This window comes from Lepisosteus platostomus, chromosome 7, assembly GCF_059453375.1.
Source record: "Lepisosteus platostomus isolate fLepPlt1 chromosome 7, fLepPlt1.hap1, whole genome shotgun sequence".
NCBI lineage: Eukaryota > Metazoa > Chordata > Actinopteri > Semionotiformes > Lepisosteidae > Lepisosteus > Lepisosteus platostomus.
Window position 1 is genome coordinate 36,743,292 of NC_142617.1, and position 21,519 is coordinate 36,764,810.

At 38.7% G+C, this 21,519-nt stretch overlaps 2 protein-coding genes across 3 annotated transcripts; one reads left to right on the forward strand and one right to left on the reverse strand.

Annotated features, from left to right (window-relative positions):
* Positions 1–2,171: 2,171 nt before the first annotated feature.
* On the reverse strand, positions 2,172–11,642 carry LOC148658645 (bcl-2-like protein 15). Of its 2 annotated transcripts, XM_088640096.1 has the most exons (6): positions 11,626–11,642; positions 10,693–10,756; positions 9,935–10,189; positions 9,138–9,268; positions 8,512–8,730; positions 2,172–5,367 (listed from the first exon to the last, which is right to left on the reverse strand). In XM_088640096.1, exons 3-6 carry the CDS (start codon positions 10,056–10,058, stop codon positions 5,347–5,349), a joined length of 495 nt encoding a protein of 164 aa, XP_088496222.1. In that variant the 5' UTR covers positions 10,059–10,189; positions 10,693–10,756; positions 11,626–11,642; the 3' UTR covers positions 2,172–5,346. The 2 variants fall into 2 exon arrangements, with proteins under 2 accessions (XP_088496222.1, XP_088496223.1); XM_088640097.1 differs by lacking the exons at positions 10,693–10,756; positions 11,626–11,642 and adding an exon at positions 10,533–10,672.
* Positions 11,635–21,082, forward strand: dclre1b (DNA cross-link repair 1B). Its single transcript, XM_088640093.1, has 4 exons — positions 11,635–11,826; positions 13,216–13,381; positions 15,720–15,902; positions 16,906–21,082. Exons 1-4 carry the CDS (start codon positions 11,635–11,637, stop codon positions 18,096–18,098), a joined length of 1,734 nt encoding a protein of 577 aa, XP_088496219.1. The 3' UTR covers positions 18,099–21,082.
* Positions 21,083–21,519: the final 437 nt, after the last annotated feature.

Sequence of the window (21,519 nt, forward strand, 5' to 3'; positions counted from 1 at the left end):
AAAGTAATAAAAAGGAGCATTACTTACAATAAATAATGATTGTAACTTCAAAATTTTAGCAAATCATAACTTATAAATTACAGCATTGAAATCTTTGTAGAAATGAATTGCAGAAATAAAAACAAAGAAACAAAAAAATATTCTATACATCAATTTGCCTATATTTTCTACCTCAGGTACTGCATGTTTTAATCAACGTAGGCTCTGAAAAGCTCCTCTCTGCTTCAGCTGCTGTCACTGGGAGAGAGACTGCAATCTGAAGGGCTATACAGTAGGTTGAGTTCACGATACTTCCATTTAATAAAATACAGGAGAAACCGCAAGGAAAACAATACGTTTTAATGTCTAATCGCCGAACAGACTTTGAAAATGTGACATGTTTGCTAGTGTTGTTGATCTGACAGACATAAAACCAAAATAAATACAAATGATTACATTATTGCACATATCGTGCATTGCCAATGACTTGATTAGGCGTAGTTCTGTATTGGGACCGCCGATCCTGCTCTTCTATTCCTGGCTTCAAAAACATTGCGCACTCAATTTTGATTGGTCATTTTTGGAAGACTGGGCTTCCATTTGGGTAATCCACAGCAGCAACAGAAAGAGCTGCTAAAAGGATTTTATTTTCGCTCACATTTGAACGTGCCAATTAAAAATATGTTGCGTTGCACATTGAGGGGGCCTCCTGGCGGCCTCGGGGCCCTAGACAGTAACCTAATTCGCCTGTGCCGCGGGCCGACCTGATCATCAATCTCAACAGAAGAAATCTCCTCATTCCTGTGAGATAGAATGCTGGCAATACATATGAATACAGAAGTGCTCACCCTTCTGTATTTACATGCATTGGCAGAATTCTGTCTCACAGAATAAAGATATTTCTTTTGCGGTAAAAACTGATTAGTTGTATATGGCATTGCAACCATTGATTTAGGAGTGCTCAAGACCTAAGCGCTGGTATAGTGATGTAATGCCTCCCTCTAGTGGTTAATCAAATTTTCTTCATGAAATGAGATGCTCTTCTCCAGAATAACATATTACCGTTTTTACTGTTGCTACTGTACATCCATACAAAACCTTTTTAGGCAAAAGCACTAATGCAGCACGTAGGTTGTACATTGACTCCAGGCTACTGTAATAATAATCTAAATCGGAAAGCAATTTCTTTAGGAATAATTTAATGCCTGATGATTGCCAGCATAAAAATTCGATTTCCAAGCTGCTGGACTTGTTTCCGGGTATTAGGGCTTGATGGTAGTCACAGGAAGTCCTCTGAGACTTTTCTTTTGTATTTCTGAAAATATTAACATACTTCAGTAATGAAAGTAGTGTAGGGAAAGGGTATTTATTTCGGCTTTAAACCGTACGCTTTGAAGGAAAACTCCCTGGATATATGGATGAGAAAACTGGTACCTGTGTACCAGGCCAGATCCTAACCTTGCACACTTCAGCTCACCTTTGCATATACTGTACAGTATCTTGCAGCCCCCCTGCCTCCCCATCTACACCCTTGCAGCAGCTTCCTAGCTCATTCCTCTCAACAGTGAGGGGAGTTTGGGCAGGTATTCTGTCAGGGAGGCTGCCGTTCTCTTTGCTACTGTAGGTGAGTCACACCAAATATTTATCTATCACATTCATTAAGATCGAAACCGAACTACTGAAAACTGTGCCACTGTACTGGCACTGAGACTGGAGAAGGGCAGTAGGCATTACTAGGTACTTATCCCCTAGAGAGCTGGTGAAGGGCAGAAACTATGGCCTGTCTTTCTACAGAACTTTTATTAAGTTGATCTCACAAACAGTGACAGGTGGCACAGCCTACGACAATGTTGACTGACTGACTTTGGAAAACAAATTTTGTAATAACCATAAACTGAAATAATGGAAAGCATTTCTCCTCTTCTGTTTTTCTCTTCATCATCTCCAAAACATAATAAAAGATCATTGGTTGGCTCTGGGTCTTCCATGCAATTATGGGAGCAAAAAAAGCTTAATGCAGAGAGAAAACAAAATCTACCTATATACTCCCTATATTCAGTAGTAGAAGTTATTCAGTAATATTGGTACACCCTTAACAGGTAAGAATTACTCTACAAGATGACAAAAAACCACCTAGTACACACATAGCTATCATGCAGCAAAACATTTAAATTACGGGACCCGTAAACAAGTTTATTCATTTTACCTTTTATTTTAATTTCATTAAGAATTCACAACATTTAAAATTAGAACAATAAAATTAATTTTAAAAACATTGTGTCAATGTTTATTTCATCTATACAATGTGCACAGCATGAAGACTACAAAATGAATGAAGATACCAATTTGTGGTTTATTTTTCAGGTTAATAAAGCTTATCCAACCTGAAATGAAATAAATTCTATGTATCAAGCTACAGTACATACTCTATAGACTGTTCACCACACACACAATTGCCTTCACTCTCATTTAATGCTCAGATTTCATTTAGCTGACCACTAATTTCACACTCTTCCATGAGCAGGGTCATCACCAAATATTTGTCTTACAAGACATTTTCACAAAGTGTTTTATGCCGTTTTTTAAATAATTAGGTATCAAGATTATTTAAAGACTCTTTTGTAGAAGACATTCATAATTAAAAACAGGATGTTTTGATTATGTTTTATTGCTCAGGAATGTGAGGCAGTGTAATATAACATCCCTTGTACTGCCCAATGGCATCATCCATAAGAGTGACTTGTCCAATTTTCTAAGTACTGGGAATGGCCTATGTTTTCTAAGGGCTGTAAAATAGCTGCAGACTAGGATCCTATCATCAGAGTGCTGTAGTAAAGAAATCTGATGTTGGCAGCAGCATTACCAGCTACTAGCCTGATCCTGTCGGATCTCAAAAACTAAACCAGGCTCAACTGGGAGACTTCTCAGGAAAAAACACATTACTGCTGTGTGTGGTGTTGGTGGACCAGTAGATGGACATTCATTTTTCTGCACCACAAATAAACAAAAAACAATACTTTAGTATACCCCAATGGTGATCAGAAACACTACTGTGGCAGGTGCAGTCCTTTGGATGAGATGCTCAGATGTCAAAGTAAGATACGTTTGCTTAACCTCTGCTCTGAGCTTATACAAGTTGATCTCCCTACAGCTCCCCCTGATTTCAACTGGTGAAGCAATTTCTCACTTCTCCTCCTATTCTGCTATGTAGTGGGGCAGCATTAATGTCATACGTCACCCTGGTGGGTACAGCACTTCAGTGGTCGATGAGGTGATCTCTCTTGAACATGTACAGGAAAGCTTGTGGCCTCAAGTGGCATGATTGGTGGTGCAGGGGCCGCCAGAGCACTGATGAAGGTAACGGTGGATCTGGCTAAAATGTCCATTGAAACAGCTTCAAGCATTTACAGTGTCTGGTAGCCAAAAAAAACATCAATAGTAAGTTTATGCAACAATTCATGCAACAAGACACAACCTAACCAAAACGACAGATGGCAGATTTCACATTCTGCGATACGATCACGTGATTGGTTCCATATCTTCCTGCTTGAGGTGGACAAATCAGCTATTCTCTACTTTTGTGGTATATTTGAAAGTCAACAACTCAGAAATAAACTGTAGCCTCCAATGTCAAAGATGTGTCAGTGATTTGAAGAGACAGCACCTCACTTATGGCTGACAAATTAACCAATAGGGGATATAAGAGTGTCTAGAAATGTAAAGAGATTATGTAGTATTGTAAATAATGCATGGTCATAGAAACTAGGTTTCTACTGTACATACAGGGGAAAAATCCTGTTACAACAGTGCACTAACCTTTCAATTTCTGAAATTTTAGAGATTTTTAAGACCTCATCTTTTAAGAATTAAGTCAAGATGACAATTAGATTAGGTGTATCTTACTTTCACAATAGCAGTGTACTATCAATTAATTTATTGGTATAAATTTTGGACACCTAACCTCTATATACAGTAGTTTTGTGGCTAGGAGACACAAAAGTGTAGTGATCAAAGTTGCAGGTGCTACATATGTTCATTGAAGTAATACAATGTGTGCTTGAGATGCTAATGATACATTTTTTAAAAACTCAGAAATGTAATTAATATGCTTACTACAGTAGCTATGATATTACTAGCAAATACTCATTTTTACCTTCCACTGAGAAAAACACTTGGTACACTTTGGTACCAACACTTTGGTACTTTGGTACATTTGACCAAATTCTCACTATCATAGGTGACAGGGTCTACTCTAAATGTACTATATGAAAAAACACAAGTGAGTGCGACACCCATAAAAATGAAAAACTGTACTAACAAAAATTACGGTACAAACACTCCTTATTGCTTTATTTCATTTTAGAAATAAGAATTCAAATACATGCTATGTTAAAGATTATAACAGATGTGCTATAGGGCTTTCCAAAAAAAATAAATTTAAATTATTCAATCAGTGCAGTTTGGCGTAATAGAGAAGTTTACAGGATTCTGTTGGTTTTGACAATATATTCCCTTTACCGAGAAACTTAATTCATAAAGGTGATTCTCTTACTTTTCTACCCACTAACAGCTGATTTCTCAGTTTTCAAATCACAAGCAACATTAAATCTTTTGCCTCACTTTTCTTCCATTCTTCCATTGTTTGTTGTTTTTGATCTTTCATTCTATATACAGTGTGCACTCTCACCCACAAAACTTGGCTTTAAGTTTCAGAATGAGCTGCCTGCTGTTCAGCTCCGTTACATGATGAGCAACATTGATCTGTACATCTCTGATGTGCACTCATCTGGTAAGCTAAGCTATGAGAAAACAAGGGTGGGGTAGTATTAGCACTACAGCTGCAATAGACAGTATCTGAATCTGCTATACAAGGAAGTGGGATCGAATGTGTCTGGAAGTGCGTGATGAGACTTTGAAGGAGTTGTGAACAAGCATTTTGCAAAGACACACAGTGGAAATGGCACTCAATCTTGGCACTCGTCAATACTTGAAGATTGTCTTTATGTTGCTGTTTAAGAAAATATTCTAAACTGCACAGAATTTTGCATGTACCGGTACAGATTTTAGAGATCAGAAAACTCTCCTGTCCTTGTTAAAGGAATCTTCTTGGTGATTGTCATGATTATATGATTCAAACAGAAATGAAGTTGATTTTTCATGCTCGTAAAAAAAGTTCTAGAAAGCTGAGTGAGTGCCATTTCTTAAAAGACAGATAAAAACAAAGCAATAAATACTTCCATTCAGACAGAATTCTAAAAAAAACATCTTTTAGTTTAGAGAACTAAAAGATTGCCGTTTCAAGAAGACCTGATGTCACACTCGATGTTACTTTCCCTCAGGTAGCTGACTTTGTCCTGCACAACTTCTCTACTGAGAAGCCACTTGCTCCTAAGAAAGAAAAAACAAAAAAAGTTACAAACGTATTGTGGGAACGGAAAATAAATAGGCATCTAAACACATAATTTACTTGTCGTTCAAATGTCTTCACCTCTTTAGACAAGAATTTAAAATCATATTCTACCGAAAAATCGGTTTCAACATTTCGTGCTCGCCTTTAACACAAACAGAAAGCAAAGGAATGACTTGTGTCAAGTCAATCTAGATCCTAGACACTATATTATATTTGCAAGGCATTGCCTTTCTTGGCCAGCACAGTTTGAATGAATGCAGATTGAGGTTCAAAGGTGCTCTCTCAGAACTGACTCAGCACAAGGAAGTGTGGTTGTGATTAGTCAATCACAGCTTTCTTGGCTCCTGAAGAGATAGCAAACCCATGTAATGACTTGGGCACCAACAGGCTTGCTGTGATATTAGCAAAGCACATGTCTCTCCTCAGAAGGGTGCAGTCCTCCAGGCAGTTGCCACGGCATAAGAGAAGTTGAGGTGGGAGCATCAGACAAGCCAGTTTTCATTTCCTCACTCAAACTGCATGAGTACCAAGGATTCTAACATGAGCAGAAATCCAAACCTACTTGTTTCATACAGTACATACCAAACGTGCAAGCTCTGCACACTGCGTGCTTGCAAAAAGAAAAAAAAACCGAGGAAAATGTCTGGAGTGTTTTTAACTTAAAAAAATGCACATAATTGAAGATCTAGTTTACCAAGAAGAATGTGATGAATTCTGAGGTCAAATTTAAAAAAAAATGAAAACTTAAATCATCATACAGCACACATGTACTGTAATTTCAATTTACATCACAAAAGTAAATTAACCATTCCAAACATGCAAAAGATATTTCACAAAAACATTAACCAGCGAATCAAACATATACTTTTCTTTTTACACACACTTTTACTTTTCTTTTTTATTTTTATGTATCTATGTTAACACCTAAAAAGGGGGAAAAAATGATTTGCTCACAAGCAAAACAAACAAACAGATACAGAACACAAACCTTACACAGTTCAAAAACGTTTGTGATCTCTGCTGGATGGTGCTGACAATCACATTACTCTCTTGGGTTAGACAGAAAGTATCTGCAGTTTGTTTACAGAGTTAAATGTTCACAGTTAATCACAAACAGAATAAAATTGTTTAAAAATGTAGATGTTTGATATGATATTTTCAAATGTTTTGAATAAACTGAATTTAAATATATTGTGTACCTGCTCTGTCTGTTTTTAATGGGGGCATGTAATGAAAAAAAAAAAAGCTACAGCTTAATGTTGAAGCATTCAACTCTGCATAAAGTGGTTTACCCAAAGACAGAATGTAGGTAAATTGGCTTCTGTAAAACTGGCCCTGGCATGAGTGTGTATGTGCCTGTATGTGCCCTGTGTTGGCCAGGCAACCCGTCCAGGGTGTATCCTGCCTTGCCCCCATCACTCGCCTGCCAGGATAGGCTTTTCGGGGCAGTGCAAATACTGGAAATGATTAATCATGGCAGATAATCTAAAACAAAAGAACAGAGCACAGCTTGGAACACTGAACTGTGAGTTGCAAAATGGAGAGGGAAAACTTTGGAAGGTGTTGATGAGGCAGATTTACTGTAAATGAGGAGAAGAGTTCATTTAAGAGCTCAGACAAGACCAAGAGTTCATTTCATTAGTTTGAACCCTACAAAGTGAAATCATTTTACAGGTTTCTGTATGATTTCGTCTCTCCTTGTGTTTTGCCTGTTTTGCTCACTGTATAAAAATAAAAGCACCAAAACTGTCCATTCTGCGAGACCTGCATATTTAAGACACCTGCTACTACACCCCACCCCTGGTGGCTTACATATATACTTAAAAGAGGAGAACTTAAATAAAGAGTTCTGACATATTGTCACTTAACGCACTAGTAGGACTTCATTCAGAACACTGTGTCCAGTTTTGGTCACCACTGTAGAAAGAAGATATTGCTCCGGCAGAATCCACCCAAAGAAGAGCAAATAGATGCACTGTCAGGCTAAAAGTTTAAACAAGATAGAATTTTTATAGTCTTGAATATAAGATAAGATAAGATCCAACCTGGTTTAAAAGAGGATTAACAAAATCAGCTCCCTGGACTTCCTCAATACCAATGTTGAAACGTGAACAAATGGGAACTACAAGGAGGCCAACTTAGAACTGAGCCCATGAACACATCTTTACACAAAGGATAGTGGGAGAGTGGAACACACTACCCAGCTATATTGTTGAAGGTTATACCCTGGCTTCTTTCAAGAAATGCATAAAATAGACTAGGTAGCCTCCCCTTGAAAGTAGATTCTCTTTTCTTCAAAAGAACCTCCCCAACGGCTGGCTTTTAACACCTGGACTTTATTGCATCAGCTGACCTGAGAAGTGAATCCAAATAGCAGCAAAGATCAGAAAGGCAAACAAGCTTTACCAGGGTAGGAAGAATGCAGCAATGATGCTTTTAAAGGAACAGTCTTCTGCATACCCTTACTGAAATGCAGTGCATCAGTTTACAGTACTGTATATCAAATTTCACACTAATTTCCAAACTAGGAAACCCCACATTAACTTTAATAAATTACATCCATAGTAAAGTATAAATTACTATCATTTCTATACTACATTAGAAACTATTATTTACTACGTAAGAATTAATTTTTTTCTGTTCTTGACTTGCTATCCCTCAATGTTTATTTATTTATTAAACTTGTTCCCTTGTAAAGGATTAAAAAATTATAACCACAAGACAGGAACAAAACAGGAGATGCAGCATCAGAGCATTTTAGAACCACTTGCCAGTAAAAGTAGTGTTTTAATTAAGCTCTGTGGTCTATGAACTCATTCACATTCATCTGTTTTTTTTCTGTGGCTTTGGGTATGTTTCTCTATTAGTAAGTGCGAAGAAAAGGGAGCCAAGAGAGAATCTGCAAATGTACATTACAAAGGCTGCAAACATTAGAAAGCAAATATTACACAATTTAAAAAGTGTTATTTAAAACTGCCTAGACACAAACTGTTTGCAAACTGGGGAGAAGTACTAACTCTTTCCTAGCTTTCATTTTCATCTGCTCCGGAAAATTCTGTAAAGAGCTGATATTGCAACACCTGCTCTGAACAAAATTTCAATTGGTATGGAAGGACACTCACCCAGCCTCCTTGCTGGACAATCCAGCTGCCCAGACGAGTCTCCACAAACTGAGTAAGCACGTTCTGGATGGTCTCTGAGAGATTTGGACACTTCTTATATGCATATAGTCCCACAGTCACAGATGCCTTCAGAAGATATTTCTCCTGTCGGACCTCTGCTCCTTCAGAGGGCCAGGACTTGCAGAGAGACTCCACAGCATCTGAGAAAGCCAAGGCAGCCTGCATAAACAGGACACACAGCAAACGTCAAAGAGTCTTTTAAATCATTTGCTCCATCTCTCAGTTTATACAAAAGGAAAGTGAAGTGTACATGTAGTAGGTTCACAGCAATTCTAAAACTTTAAATGCAAAACAAACTGATTCATTTATTGCCATTTCCAACAAATGGCGAACATTTTAAGACCAAATATTGATATTTTTTTTGTCAGAAATACACAACTACATTTAAAAACTCCTGTAGTAACACAATGTTATCAAATGTTACATATTATTATGTATTAGACTTGCCAGACAACCAGAAGAGGAAATGTGACAGAATTAATTTTTTAAAAATGTCATTGTTGCTGATTATCTTTCAAAATCTATGACTACATCTTGATTTTTAAATTAATAAAAAAATATGTTACCTGGTCTGCAGCTGCACTTCTTGCTTGATTCAGAAATTTATCCATATGAGGCTTAATCACCTTTTCATTGTAATCATCCCCCAACTGCCTGAGCTTATCAGCAATAATAACAGGGTCAAATGAGTCCTCTTCTAAAATAAAAAAGTAAGACCATTTCAACTGAGAATACACTACAACATGTTAAGAAATTGTAGTTCTGTGCTTGGAAAAGGGTCTATCTAAAATTCTGATTTTTTCTTGTTTCTGCATTATTAACTCCCCATTTCCACTTACAAGTACTCAATAACCGTCCTCTGTTGTTTATGATGTAGTGTTTGTATGGATGTGTACAGTACTTACTTCAACTGTACAGCTGGTTAACTTGTAGCAAATTAAGTGATCAGGGCTAAGATAAAGTTTCTTTCATATGTTGGTCAAGCTTGGAAATACAGGTAGTTGTGATAATTAATATTAGCTACAGGTGTAATGCAGCACAAACCCTAACAACAAAGTTCGAAATAACAAATACAGGTACCTACAGTATTCAGTTACTATACAAAAGGGCACCAGCAATCAACTACAGAAGAAGTGTTGATTATATACAGTAAACGGTTATAGTAATACGACTGCTTTCGTGGACTAGAGTGCATTTACAAAAACGATACAGCCTTGACTGCAGCAAGATTTAAAAACGAACTCAAATTGGTCTAAGTTCGTTTCTTCTTGCGTCAATGATCTTAGTGTGGGGCTTTTCCGACATGGCGTTTCGATCAGTAAACGTCAGTTAAAACGCTTGACAAAATTGCACTTTGACTTACCGTCTCCGACACCGTCCGCAACCACAGTGTCTTCGAATACGAGACTTTTTGCTTTTAATACAGGCTCCTCGAAAAGACATTGGATCACTGAAGAGGTCTGCTGTTTGAAATCTTTCGGAGCCATCGTCTTCTTGGATATTTAAGTTCTTATTTGAACGGCCAGTCAGCTTTGCTTTTCACTTTCCTATTTCCTGGTCAGGCGTGGGGCGAGGCTGCTGGTTACTTTAATCCCTCGGTTCATCCAGGGCAACTCTACTATTAACAGGATACGGACAGCAACACAACACAAAAAAAAATTTAAAGATTTCTACATAGTTTCCTTACCAGATATACTTTATTAGGTTATATGCCGTCATTTCTTACTTGTGTAACAGGTTTATCAATGCTACATCACTTTTTTAATACTGGATATTATGTTAATTACTCCAACAAAGCCGAAACAAATACAGAATACAATTTTAAAATTCCGGCATATCTTAACTCGTTTAGGAAATTCCCAAATGTTTCGTCAATAGGGACAATCCCAGTTTAAATTAAGGGCACCCCACCCGCTTGCTGGAAAAACCACTTGTCAGTGCTGTAATTATAAATGTCATACCTATGCCATGTTTTGGGGAAGTCTGAAGCTGCAAAATACAATTTCGTTAAAGACAGCAAGGCAGCAGAACGCAACGCACTAACTGAACAACCATTTATTGCAGTGAACAAAGATAATAAAAGAAAAATCGACAATATCAACGCTACAAAAAGTGACGTACAGACATCTGCAACATATGCTGCGTCCTCTTTGTGCCTGCTCCGCAGTTTCAAATTCGCCCTGACCTGTAAAAACAAGGAGCTGGTTGGTAACATTTGACAAAAGAGTCAAGCGCTGGGTCTCAAGTCTCTGTGTGCTGACTGGTCGGGAAGCCCGTTCATCATGGTCGACCCGGAAGCAAGGCGTGGAATTGTTTATGCGAAAAAATATGGCGGGTATTTACACGTTTTGTACCTAATTTTCAGTCATGTAGAAACGTTTTTTTCCTTATTTGTAACTGAGTACAGCCGAAGAGTAGGATTACATTATAAGTGTCGATTTTTGGGTGTCCTTAAAAAAAAATACAAACGACAAGGTAAGGTATTAGGTCATGAGATTGCAATTGTTTTGCTCAAGCTCAAGTCGGTACTACAGTTATGAAAGAAAGCAAACAGCTGTAGATTTCCTAGTTTTTGTGCCCACTTAAAGCAAAATACACAGAAATTCGTTATTCAGCGACTTTCTTGATTTGACACCTTGATGCACCTGGAATTGTAGTTAGTCTTCGTTTAACCTGTACTTAACATTTTATTTCTTGTTTGGTCAGATGTGTCTGTAATCCTAGGTGAAAACTTATGTATAGATATATATACCCCAAGTGCGGTAAAAGAAAGTACATTAATTTACACTCACCATAGCTTGAAGTTTTTAAGACTGGAGTGATTCTTGCTGTTATCATTTGAATCCATTTTTAATGCATAAACTATATTTTAGATAGAATTTCACTTTTCATATTACCACACATAATAGTGTGCGTTGTCTTTATCCATAAAAGGAGAAATGAGAGTGCAGCAATGACTTGTAAATCGCTTAAAAATAAACATGCAGTTGCTCCATTTATAATGATCTCGTTTTCACCTTGGTGTTTGTTTGGCAGGTGGTTGTGGGGGCTTACCTTATTGACATGAATGGAAAGGTGATCCCTCACACCCCTCTGGCTGTGGATTTCTGGCAAGTGCGGAAGTGCAGCCATGTGCGTTTGTTTTTCCTGTCGCACATGCACACTGACCACACCAGCGGGCTGACATCCAGCTGGAGTAATCGGCCCATCTACTGCTCCCCTGCCACTGCCAAGCTGCTGAAGTTAAAACTGCAGGTGAGCAGGCCTTTCCCCAGTTCTCTGTTAACTAATGCCACAATATGTGTTTCATGATGATTTGAAGGTTGTCTGAGATTTCAAATCTATCTTGTAGTCTGTTGTGCTTTGTGAAGGTATGGCTGTCTTGCTTGTGTGGGATATGAACACTGTGTTCCAACCAGATTTGAGGAAATCTGAAAATCTTGCTTATTGCGCTTGACCATTGTTTGGCAGAAAATTGCAGGTGTTTTCAAGCCATGTCTTCTTTTAAGTCACATGCCCCTTTTCATCCGATTTCTTTGTCTTATTTAAGTTTGCAAAAAGATGAAAGAGTATTGTGCTTGGTTTTTAGGCAAAAGAATAGCAGTGACAAAGGCGTGCAATGTGAAGTACTATTATAATACAAATAGGTGCTCTTCGGGTGCATGTTGGTCATCAGTGAAAGCAGAATCTCAAACAACAGCACAAAGATCTTACCGCAGAGCAGCTTTTCGAAAGATTTACTGAAGAAAATTAAGCTTCAACAAGGTTTTTTTTTTTAAATCCAAAGCAGCAAACCACACAGTAGTACCGAGTTTATTAAGCCTTGCCTTGGGAACACAACTTCAATAAGTGGCCCAGACAAAAAAAAAACTGCATTCAGTGAAATCTAAAATAGGTATGAATGGAAGGCCTTAGTAATGATCTTTAGAAGCAATACTGATAATACTAATAAGTGCTCTGTTGATGAATGTTATATCATTATCTTTATAAGTGAGTCTGTAATTTATATAATTGTGATATGAATGTTGACTTCTGTTCTCAGTTAATTGAGCTAACCTCCTCACAGATCTATTCAGATCCAGCCATACACCCAGTCTTTGTGTAGATTTTGCAAAGACGAGGAGATGTAGCTGGTACTCTTCAGCTTTCAATCAGAGTATAAGAAAGGTTACAAACAAGAAGAAGCCATTTGGCCCATCTAGGCTATTTAGTAGTTAATGATCCAAAGATCTCAACCAGCTGTTCAAATTGAAATTATAATTTAAATTATTACTGTTGAAAGTGGCAGTAAATTAAAGAAAATGAGTGTCCCTTACCATTTAATACACAATTGTAAAAATTTATGGAGTTTAGGTAGAACTGGATTTAGATTTTCATAATTTACACACCATTTACTTTATACATGGGAGGAAGTATAAACAGATTTTGAGAATTGAAATTGGAGGAATTGCATGGATTGCATGGGCTGAATATCAATGGAAGGAATTGATGTGGAAAGGCAATCCCATGAACTGTAGTTGGCTTAGTGGAATTGGAAGTGGCGTCTTTCTTTGGCTGGCTCAGTGCCTTTCACTTTAGAAATGAAATTCAAAGGAGCTGCTGCACAGAGGGCCAGGTTGCCCCTGATGTTTCCCTCCCACCCAGGTGAAGGAGAAATGGATACACCCTCTGGAGGTGGGCGAGACGCACATGCTGGCCCTGGATGACATAGGCAAGGAGACGCTGACAGTCACTGTGATTGACGCCAACCATTGCCCAGGGTCTGTCATGTTCCTGTTTGAAGGCTACTTTGGCACCATCCTGTATACAGGTCAGAGCTCTGTTTACCCCACAGAGACTTGGAAAGATTTCACTGCAAGTGCAAAAGATTCTGTCACTTTTTCTGTGTATGGAAGGTATTCTTGATACAAGAGCACTTGGTATCAGCCTACTTGAAATATGATATTCCGAATACTTCCACATAAATTTCGGAAATTAGAAGTACTGTGAGTTCATTTGACAAATATCACAATCAATTTCCCTAATCTGTGACAATTTAGAAAGTAAGGAAATAACCAGTGGAAAAGCTTAGATAACATTTTAATTAGGTGGAACTCCATCACTTTTTTGTATATTTAGGGGTTATCATGAATTGGCAATGATGTGTGCATTTCAAACCACAGTGAAACTACCTGTATAAGGTAATGTGTACAACCTCCAGTTTACGTCACAAAAGAGTCAAAGTTTCAACGTGGGTACATAGACTTAATCTGTGTTTACATGATTTTTCTTTCTTAGTCTAGTGTTTCATACACCCATACATCCAACCCATTAACCTGTGTTGTGTTTTGTTATGGTTGTGTACACATGAAAATACCTCCCCTTAATATTTGAAGCTTGTTTTATGCCAAGCACTCTTCACTGCATTTATCAACAGGAATGATTAACCGTGCTTCATCTAAATCAAGAACACCATCTGAAACTGAAAGCTTGTGTACAGCATTGCTCCACACTAACATAGAAATCTCTTATGACTCATTTTCCAGATAATTACTATTATTTCCTCATAATCAGCAAATTAAAGTTCCAGTATAGTGTAGACGTGAAATACTAGAGACACAAATACTCTAATACACTCTACTAGTACACTACTAGAATGCCTACTTTTGAGTCCCTGAAAATGAGGAGCAGTGTAACATTTTATATTTTGGATAGTACTAGAGATATTAAGAATAGACTATTGAAAATGGAGTAGGAAGTATATTATCAAATTATTCTGTAACTCTGGCCTGGTTAAAGTAAATGTGACTTTGAAAGTATAATCTCTTTTTTTTTCATGATAGACAATTCCGCAGTAGATAAAATGCTAGGTTCATAGCTATAATAAAAAGGCTTGTGTTGCTCATTCTTGAATCCCTACAGTATATGTCAAACTGTTTTTTCCTGACATCAACAGGAGATTTATTTAATCCTCTCAGATTCTAAAACTTAACTGTTAACATCCCCTGTGTAACATCCATGTTGCACCTGCACACATTTAAAAGGGGGACGGCAGTCCCGGTTTCTCAGACCAGGTATTAAATTTCCATAATAAAAATAAATTAATTTATGGTATCGTAAAATTTAACAAATTTCAAATTGTGTTCAGAATTGTGAACTTTTTGAAAGTACTTCATTGTTACCATGTAGTCCCTGAGATAATGTATCTAGAAAACACCACTTTTACTGTATGTGTTAGTTTCATGAAAAGATTTAAAGATAATATAGTAGCAAAACTGGCTTGGTCTAAAATTTGTTTACAATGTAATGGGGCTGTTTAAGTGTCAACAGAAGTTTTGTTGCCTTGTTCTGAATCTCAGACAATGACAGCAGTATAACACTACGCATGCATTGAAACTTCAACTCTTTTGTGATGTAAATAAGATTACCTTATACAGATAGTTTAATTGTTTGAAATGCACTCATCATTGCGGATTCATGATAACCTTGAAATATACAAAAAAAGTGATACAGTTCCACCTAATTAGAATGTTATCTAAGCTTTTCCATTGATTATTTCCTTACTTTCTAAATTGTCACAGATTAGGGAAACTGATATTTGTAAAATGAACTCAGTACTTCTAATATCCATCTGTCCATTTTCTGACTACTTCTTCCAATTCAGGGTTGCGGCAAGCAACCGGCACAAGACAGGATACATTCTGGACACGATACCAGTCCATTGCAGGGCAGAAACACCGACACAGACACAATGTTCCCATGAGTTAACCTAGCAGCATGTATTTGGACTGCTGGAGGAAACCTGAGCACCAGATGAAGCCCACACAAACCTGTGGAGAACATGCATACTCCACACATATAGCACCTCAGGTCTGGAATTGATGTCTGGGCCCCAGTGCCGTAAGGCCGCAATTCTCACCACTGCGCCACTGTGCCTCCAATTACGTCTAACAATATGGTACAAATTCCTTTGGTTGTTTTCTCAATTATATACCACTATGATGGTATTTCTGAAATTAGTGCATTTTTTAAATATGATAACAGCCGAATGTGGCACAGCATCACCAGTGAAGACAAAATTCTGTGTGTTGACAAGCACTTCAGACGCGTTCAGAAATCGCTTGCCTCCCTCCTCCTTGGTGTGTCTCTGAAGCTGTCTGGGCCTGCAGGTGATTTCCGCTACACGCCGTCCATGCTGCGGGAGCCCTGTCTGGGGAGCTACAAGAAGATCGATGTGCTGTACCTGGACAACACCAACTGCGACCCTTCTAGGACCTTGCCCTCTCGCCAGCAGGCCACCCAGCAGATCAAGGAGATCATCCGCCAGCACCCACAGCATAACATCGTTATCGGTGAGACAGGGGATAAGCTGCTCTTATAGTAATGTCAATTACTATTGATCAATTAAGCAATTAAGATTGCTCAGTCCTCTTGGATGGGAGGGTTTAATCTCAGTTAAGGGTGCAGGACCTACTTTATTGTTCATTACTGTAGGTTTGACCTATTTTATTTAATACCGAGAATCATCTATGACTACCTGGGGGATAGATAACTGAGCAAAATGTTTAGTTTAATGTTTTATTTTTATTTGTTGCTGAAATACAGGCTGCATTGAAAATGAAGGAATAGATGTAGGCAAAGAATCTGCCTTTAGTACCTTCAAAGAAGTATGAATCTGCCTTTAATATTTTCTTATAACGTTATAATACTCACTTACAGTATGGCTAACTTTTGTACTAGCCACCACAGCAGCCATGAGGGGTAGGATGAAAAATGTTGTCTTTAAAAATAAAGGAAACAAGAAAAGGGGAATTCACAGCGCTCAGTGTGTTTATAAAACAGCAAGCATAATAGTGGGAAACACAGTACACACACATAATAGTGTGAAATGCTTTCTTCACATGTTTAAATACTAAATGATGAACTGTAACATGTGGGTGGCATGGTGTGCAGTGGTTAGCATTGCTGCCTCGCAGCGCTAGGGTCCTGGGTTCAGTTCTAGACCTGGGGTGCTATTGGTGTGGAATTAATATGTTCCCGCTGTGTTTGCTTGGGTTTCCTTTTACAGTCCAGGGACTGGCGTCCCTTCCAGGGCATACCCTGCCTTGTGCCCATTGTTTGCTGGGATAGGCTCCAGCTCCCCCGCAACCCTGAATTGGAAGAAGCCGTTAGAAAATGGATGGATGGAGCTATAACACTTGAACAGAAAGCAAAGAAAACTTAATGCAAGTAACCTGGGGAGTGAAGCATTGATTGTTTTTGAAAATGAATAAGAAGTGTTGTTTTTACTGTTGTTGCTTCAAAGTTCATGAGTGCTATTATTCCTAATTCATCCTTGTCCCCCCTCTTTCACAGGCCTCTATGAGTTGGGCAAGGAGACGCTGCTGGTGGAGCTGGCTATGGAGTTTAAGACATGGGTGGAAGTGAAACCAGAGCGACTGGAGACCCTTTGTGCTCTGAATCTCCCAGATGTGTTCACCACAGAGCCGGGGGCCGGGCGGATCCGAGTCGTGTCCCACACTGAGATCAGGATGTCCTCTCTGATCCTCTGGAACAGGCAGTACCCTACAGTGGCCATTCTGCCCACCAGTCGGCCTGTGTCTGTCCTGCATCCCTGCATGTATGTAGTGCCCTACTCTGATCACTCGTCCTTCCAGGAGCTGGAGGACTTTGTTTCGGCTCTCAGACCTGCTTCTATAATACCCATCATCGGGACCTGCATCCCTCACTTCTCTGCCTTCTTGAGTCCCAGAAAAAGCAGCAGGGAGGTGGTGGTGCCTGAGTCTGTGAGACAGTTCATGACCAAGGTTTGTAACTCTGACACTTCAGTCAAACCCACTCGTGGGCTTTTCCGACCTTCTCCCCCTGTGGCGAGAGGCGTGGTGTTTGAGTCCCCAGAGCACAGTTCCCAGCCTCCTGAAATTGTGGCGCAAGAGAATAGCCCTCCATCCAAAGAGTTAAGCCCAGATTCCTGGATGGATGACCAGGACCAGTCCACACAAAAGTTCCCCTTAATTTTTTCCGGAAGAACAGAAAAGCAGAAAAAGCTGTTGAATATATGGAAGTGTTCGGCCGTGGATTCAGAGATGACCAGAGGGGACGCTGTGACCTTTTCACTGAAGCCTAATGTCAAAGAATTAGCCAAGTCTTTGCCTTGTTCGCCTGGCTGCATGGGCCACTCACTCAACATCTCAGCTCAGAAAAAAAAAGTAACTGAAGTAACATCTCAGGTAGGATATAAAGATGGGGAAAGACATAGTCCAGGTTTAGAGGATTTAACCTCCATGTCTGGAAATGAATTCCTCTCACAGCAGCCCACAGCTGTGAGGGCAACAGACTGTGACATTGTAAGAACCCAGAATTATCTTGAATCTGTATGTTTTCTGCTGGAAGCTGAGAAGGCTTGGCTTTCTCAGCTCAAAGTAGGCAGTTTTCTACCAAAAGAAGAAATCTCCAACAAGGTTATCGTCAAAGACAGAGAACTGGCCAACAAGTACCGTCTTACTCCTGTAAATTTCTCACAGCAAGATCAAGATGCCTTTGACTGAAATTTGTAAAGATTCCTTACTGTATCCTGTCCCTTAAAACAAAAATAGTTTTAATGACTGTGCCTAAATCATTCTACTCCTGCCAGCTACTTATAGTACATTCCAGCTCTGGAATTGTTTTTTCTTGACAGCATAAGTGTTTATTATCCACATATTTATTTTTCACAGTATTAAGCTCAAGATACTTTAAAACAGGAAAATAACACTGAAATTGTACAAGACACTTACAGTGAAAACAGAAATTGTACAGTATGTTGCATAACAGTGGTGCATCGTTACATGATTATGCTTTAGTAACTCCCGATTTCAAACACTGCCCTTTAATAAGTGGAAATGACTTAATTTTTCCCATACCTTGTAAGCATCCGTTTATAAATTAGAATTTACTCAAATGTAGTTGAGGCATGTTAGGATATTAGAAATACTGTAGGTCACAGTATTATAATATGGACATCTGAATTGTAGCCAGCTTAGTAAAACAGATTTGTATTTTTTTCTACTTGCCCAATCGGGAGTCTTTGGTTCCTTGTCTGAGCTCGGAGCAGTGCCCTAGCTGCCTCACAGGGACAGTGAGGAAAGCTGAAGATGCTCCCTTGAACTGCCCAACCATGCCAGTTCCATAGTGCTTTACAGAAGCTGGAGATGATTGCAACAGTGGCGTCTCTCACTGATATCACTGCCCTGGTAGTAGCAGGAGTCACTGTCTCACCAGGAAAGCCAAACTAATTCCGTTTGTGCAGCACAGTGGTGTCATGACGTGACCCAAGGTGTGGCTGTCTGGATCTCAGAGCTCAAGCTATACTCGGAGCATGGGCCTTAACGTGGGAGTCCATTATTAACATTTCACATTGAAATTAAGTTTTATCAAGTGACTCCATGTTTTAATGTTTCAATAATTTTTTCAAGCTGCTGACAATTATTGGACTCTTAAGAAGGAATACAGTCACTTCTACATTTAATTTGTGCATGTGGCTGTTTGGACAATCTTCAATAGTATTGGAGGTTCCCAGTTTTGTTCTCGCCAGTTTATAAATGCACAAGTGAAGTTCTACTGTAAAAGCCTTCACCTCGTGTGTCACATTAAACACAGTCTGAAGACTAAGCTTTGATAGCTCCTTTACAAGTTGAGCTCACTGGTTTTACAGTTTGCGCGGTTAGCATGACAACAGGACATGGTAGCAGCAACAGTTTCAGCCTGGTTAGCTCTTCCTGTGAGACTTAGCTTGACTACACTTCTCCTTCCTATACCGTGCTGATGTGGCAAAACATAGGCCATCTACCAAGGCAGTACAAAGGGTGTGGGACCCATTCTTTAATTCCTGCATCCTTATAAGAATCCTCCTGCATTGTACAAGCGGAAATCTACAGTATGTATGTTGCAGATACTGTACCACAGCGTTTTCTCAAACTGTACTTTGCATTCACCTCAACTGTGCTTTGTCATAATGAGCCAGTTAGTTATTCTTCAGGTGTATGTGCACCACCTCGCCTGACCACAGCTATGATACATCGTCTGGAGGGCTGCTTGTTTGTGAAAAACATACGGAAAAGGATGTAGCAGTTGCAGATTTTGAAGGTGATGGTTAGGTCTGCTGAATCATGAAGTGCTTGGCAGGTTTTGACAGCCAGCCAGTGCTTGGTCTTAAGTGTGACATTACCACCAGCAACCACAGCGGCTTCCCGCGTCCCCATGACACGGTGAGGTTCCTCAGCTGCATCCGTCTTGCATCTCTATTCAAGGCTTGAATCTACATTAATGTGGTTTCACGCTGCAGGCGCACAGTGTGAGGGTATTCGGATTACGCATTCTGAGGCCTTTCTCTTTTTATCTGCCATCTATTGTTAATTGAAAGCACTCCAGTAAGACCTTTGAACAACTACATTTGACACTTTTTGTGTGCATTAAAACTAATGGGAGTGATGCAGTACCTGTTAGAATTAACACGGGCTTACAAAAATATACAAAATCGTCCCACATACCATGAAACAGAGGGATGTTCCCCAACCTGGAAACCCGAGAATGGAGATAGAGCAGAGGAAACTTACATTTTAGCCACCATAGCACCCCTAAAGAGTACAATGAACAATGTTATTTTGAAAGAAAAGGAAACAAGAAAGAAAGGGGACTTCACACTGGTGTGGCATTAGCAGTCCCTGCCTAAGATGTGCTCAAGCATTTCACTTGGTTTCATGGTATGTGAGACATTTTTGTAAATCTGTATTCTAATGGGTGTTGCATTACTTCCTTCAGTGTTAATGACAACACAAACGTGTCAAAATTCAGCTGTTTAAACATTTTATTGGATTGCCTTAATTTCATAATAGTCAGTATAGTAATAAGTGCAGATATCAGAAGTGTTTAAAATTACTCCGTCACAGATGGGAGCCTGATGATAGAAATAACTGAAATTCATAACTATGAAGAGACTGGCATTCTGTAACTAGAATATATACAAATTCACAAGATGAAAGCATTTATGAATATTTTCTCTTAGATTATTTTAATGCACTGCAGCCCATAATCATACAATTAAAAGGTGCAATAGAGCTAAAAGTGATATAACACTAGGTAAATTTAGGTTATTTTACTATATAAACCAGCATGAATGTATAGTATCATTTCATGGATTGCTATACAGAAATACTATACTATAGTCACAAAGTTATTTGAAAACATGACTGAAATAAGAAACTAGCTGTCAGAATACTAAAGTGCTCAGCCTTCCCTGTGAAATGGAACAGCAGTAATACACAATGAGAACCCCACAAAGTGACACTAGAGGGCAGTGAGCTACTAACTTGGTGCCTTTTAATTTACCTTTTCAAACAGTTCATTATTTGTGTTGTAATTTTGCATGTGCCATTGATTACTTTAAATTACATATGATCATTGTCCTTGAGGGCAACCTTTTGAAAAGAATATGATTAATAGTAATGCAATATATTTTGGTTCTAAAAATGTTTAATAAATCTTGTATAAAGTATCAGTTTTCAGGTTTCTCTTTTGCATCTGCGCAAAATCCATAACTCTACAGAATAAATACAGTAATTTTTATTTTCGCTTTACATTTTGTGTGTCAAGGAGGAGGAGGGTTACGGGGTGTTTTGAAGTCTTATTTGTTTAGATACACTTCTGTGTCTGAATACATAACATTTTCAAGTTACCTGTTTTTTTGTGGTATCACACACTGGCAGAATCTTTCCTCTTTTTTTGTGATCATTTTTGTGTAATAGCTATTCTTTTCTGGAGCAAAATCTGTGTTTGACAGTCCCAGGAAGTGGAATATTTGTCCTAATATCAGTCAAAAATGTCCCACATGTTCAAATGTCTGATTTGCTTTGTGTAAAATGTGAAGATAGTCTACTGTTGTATTGTTGCATGTAAACTCTATGGCATCCTGATGTCAGATTCATATCTAGC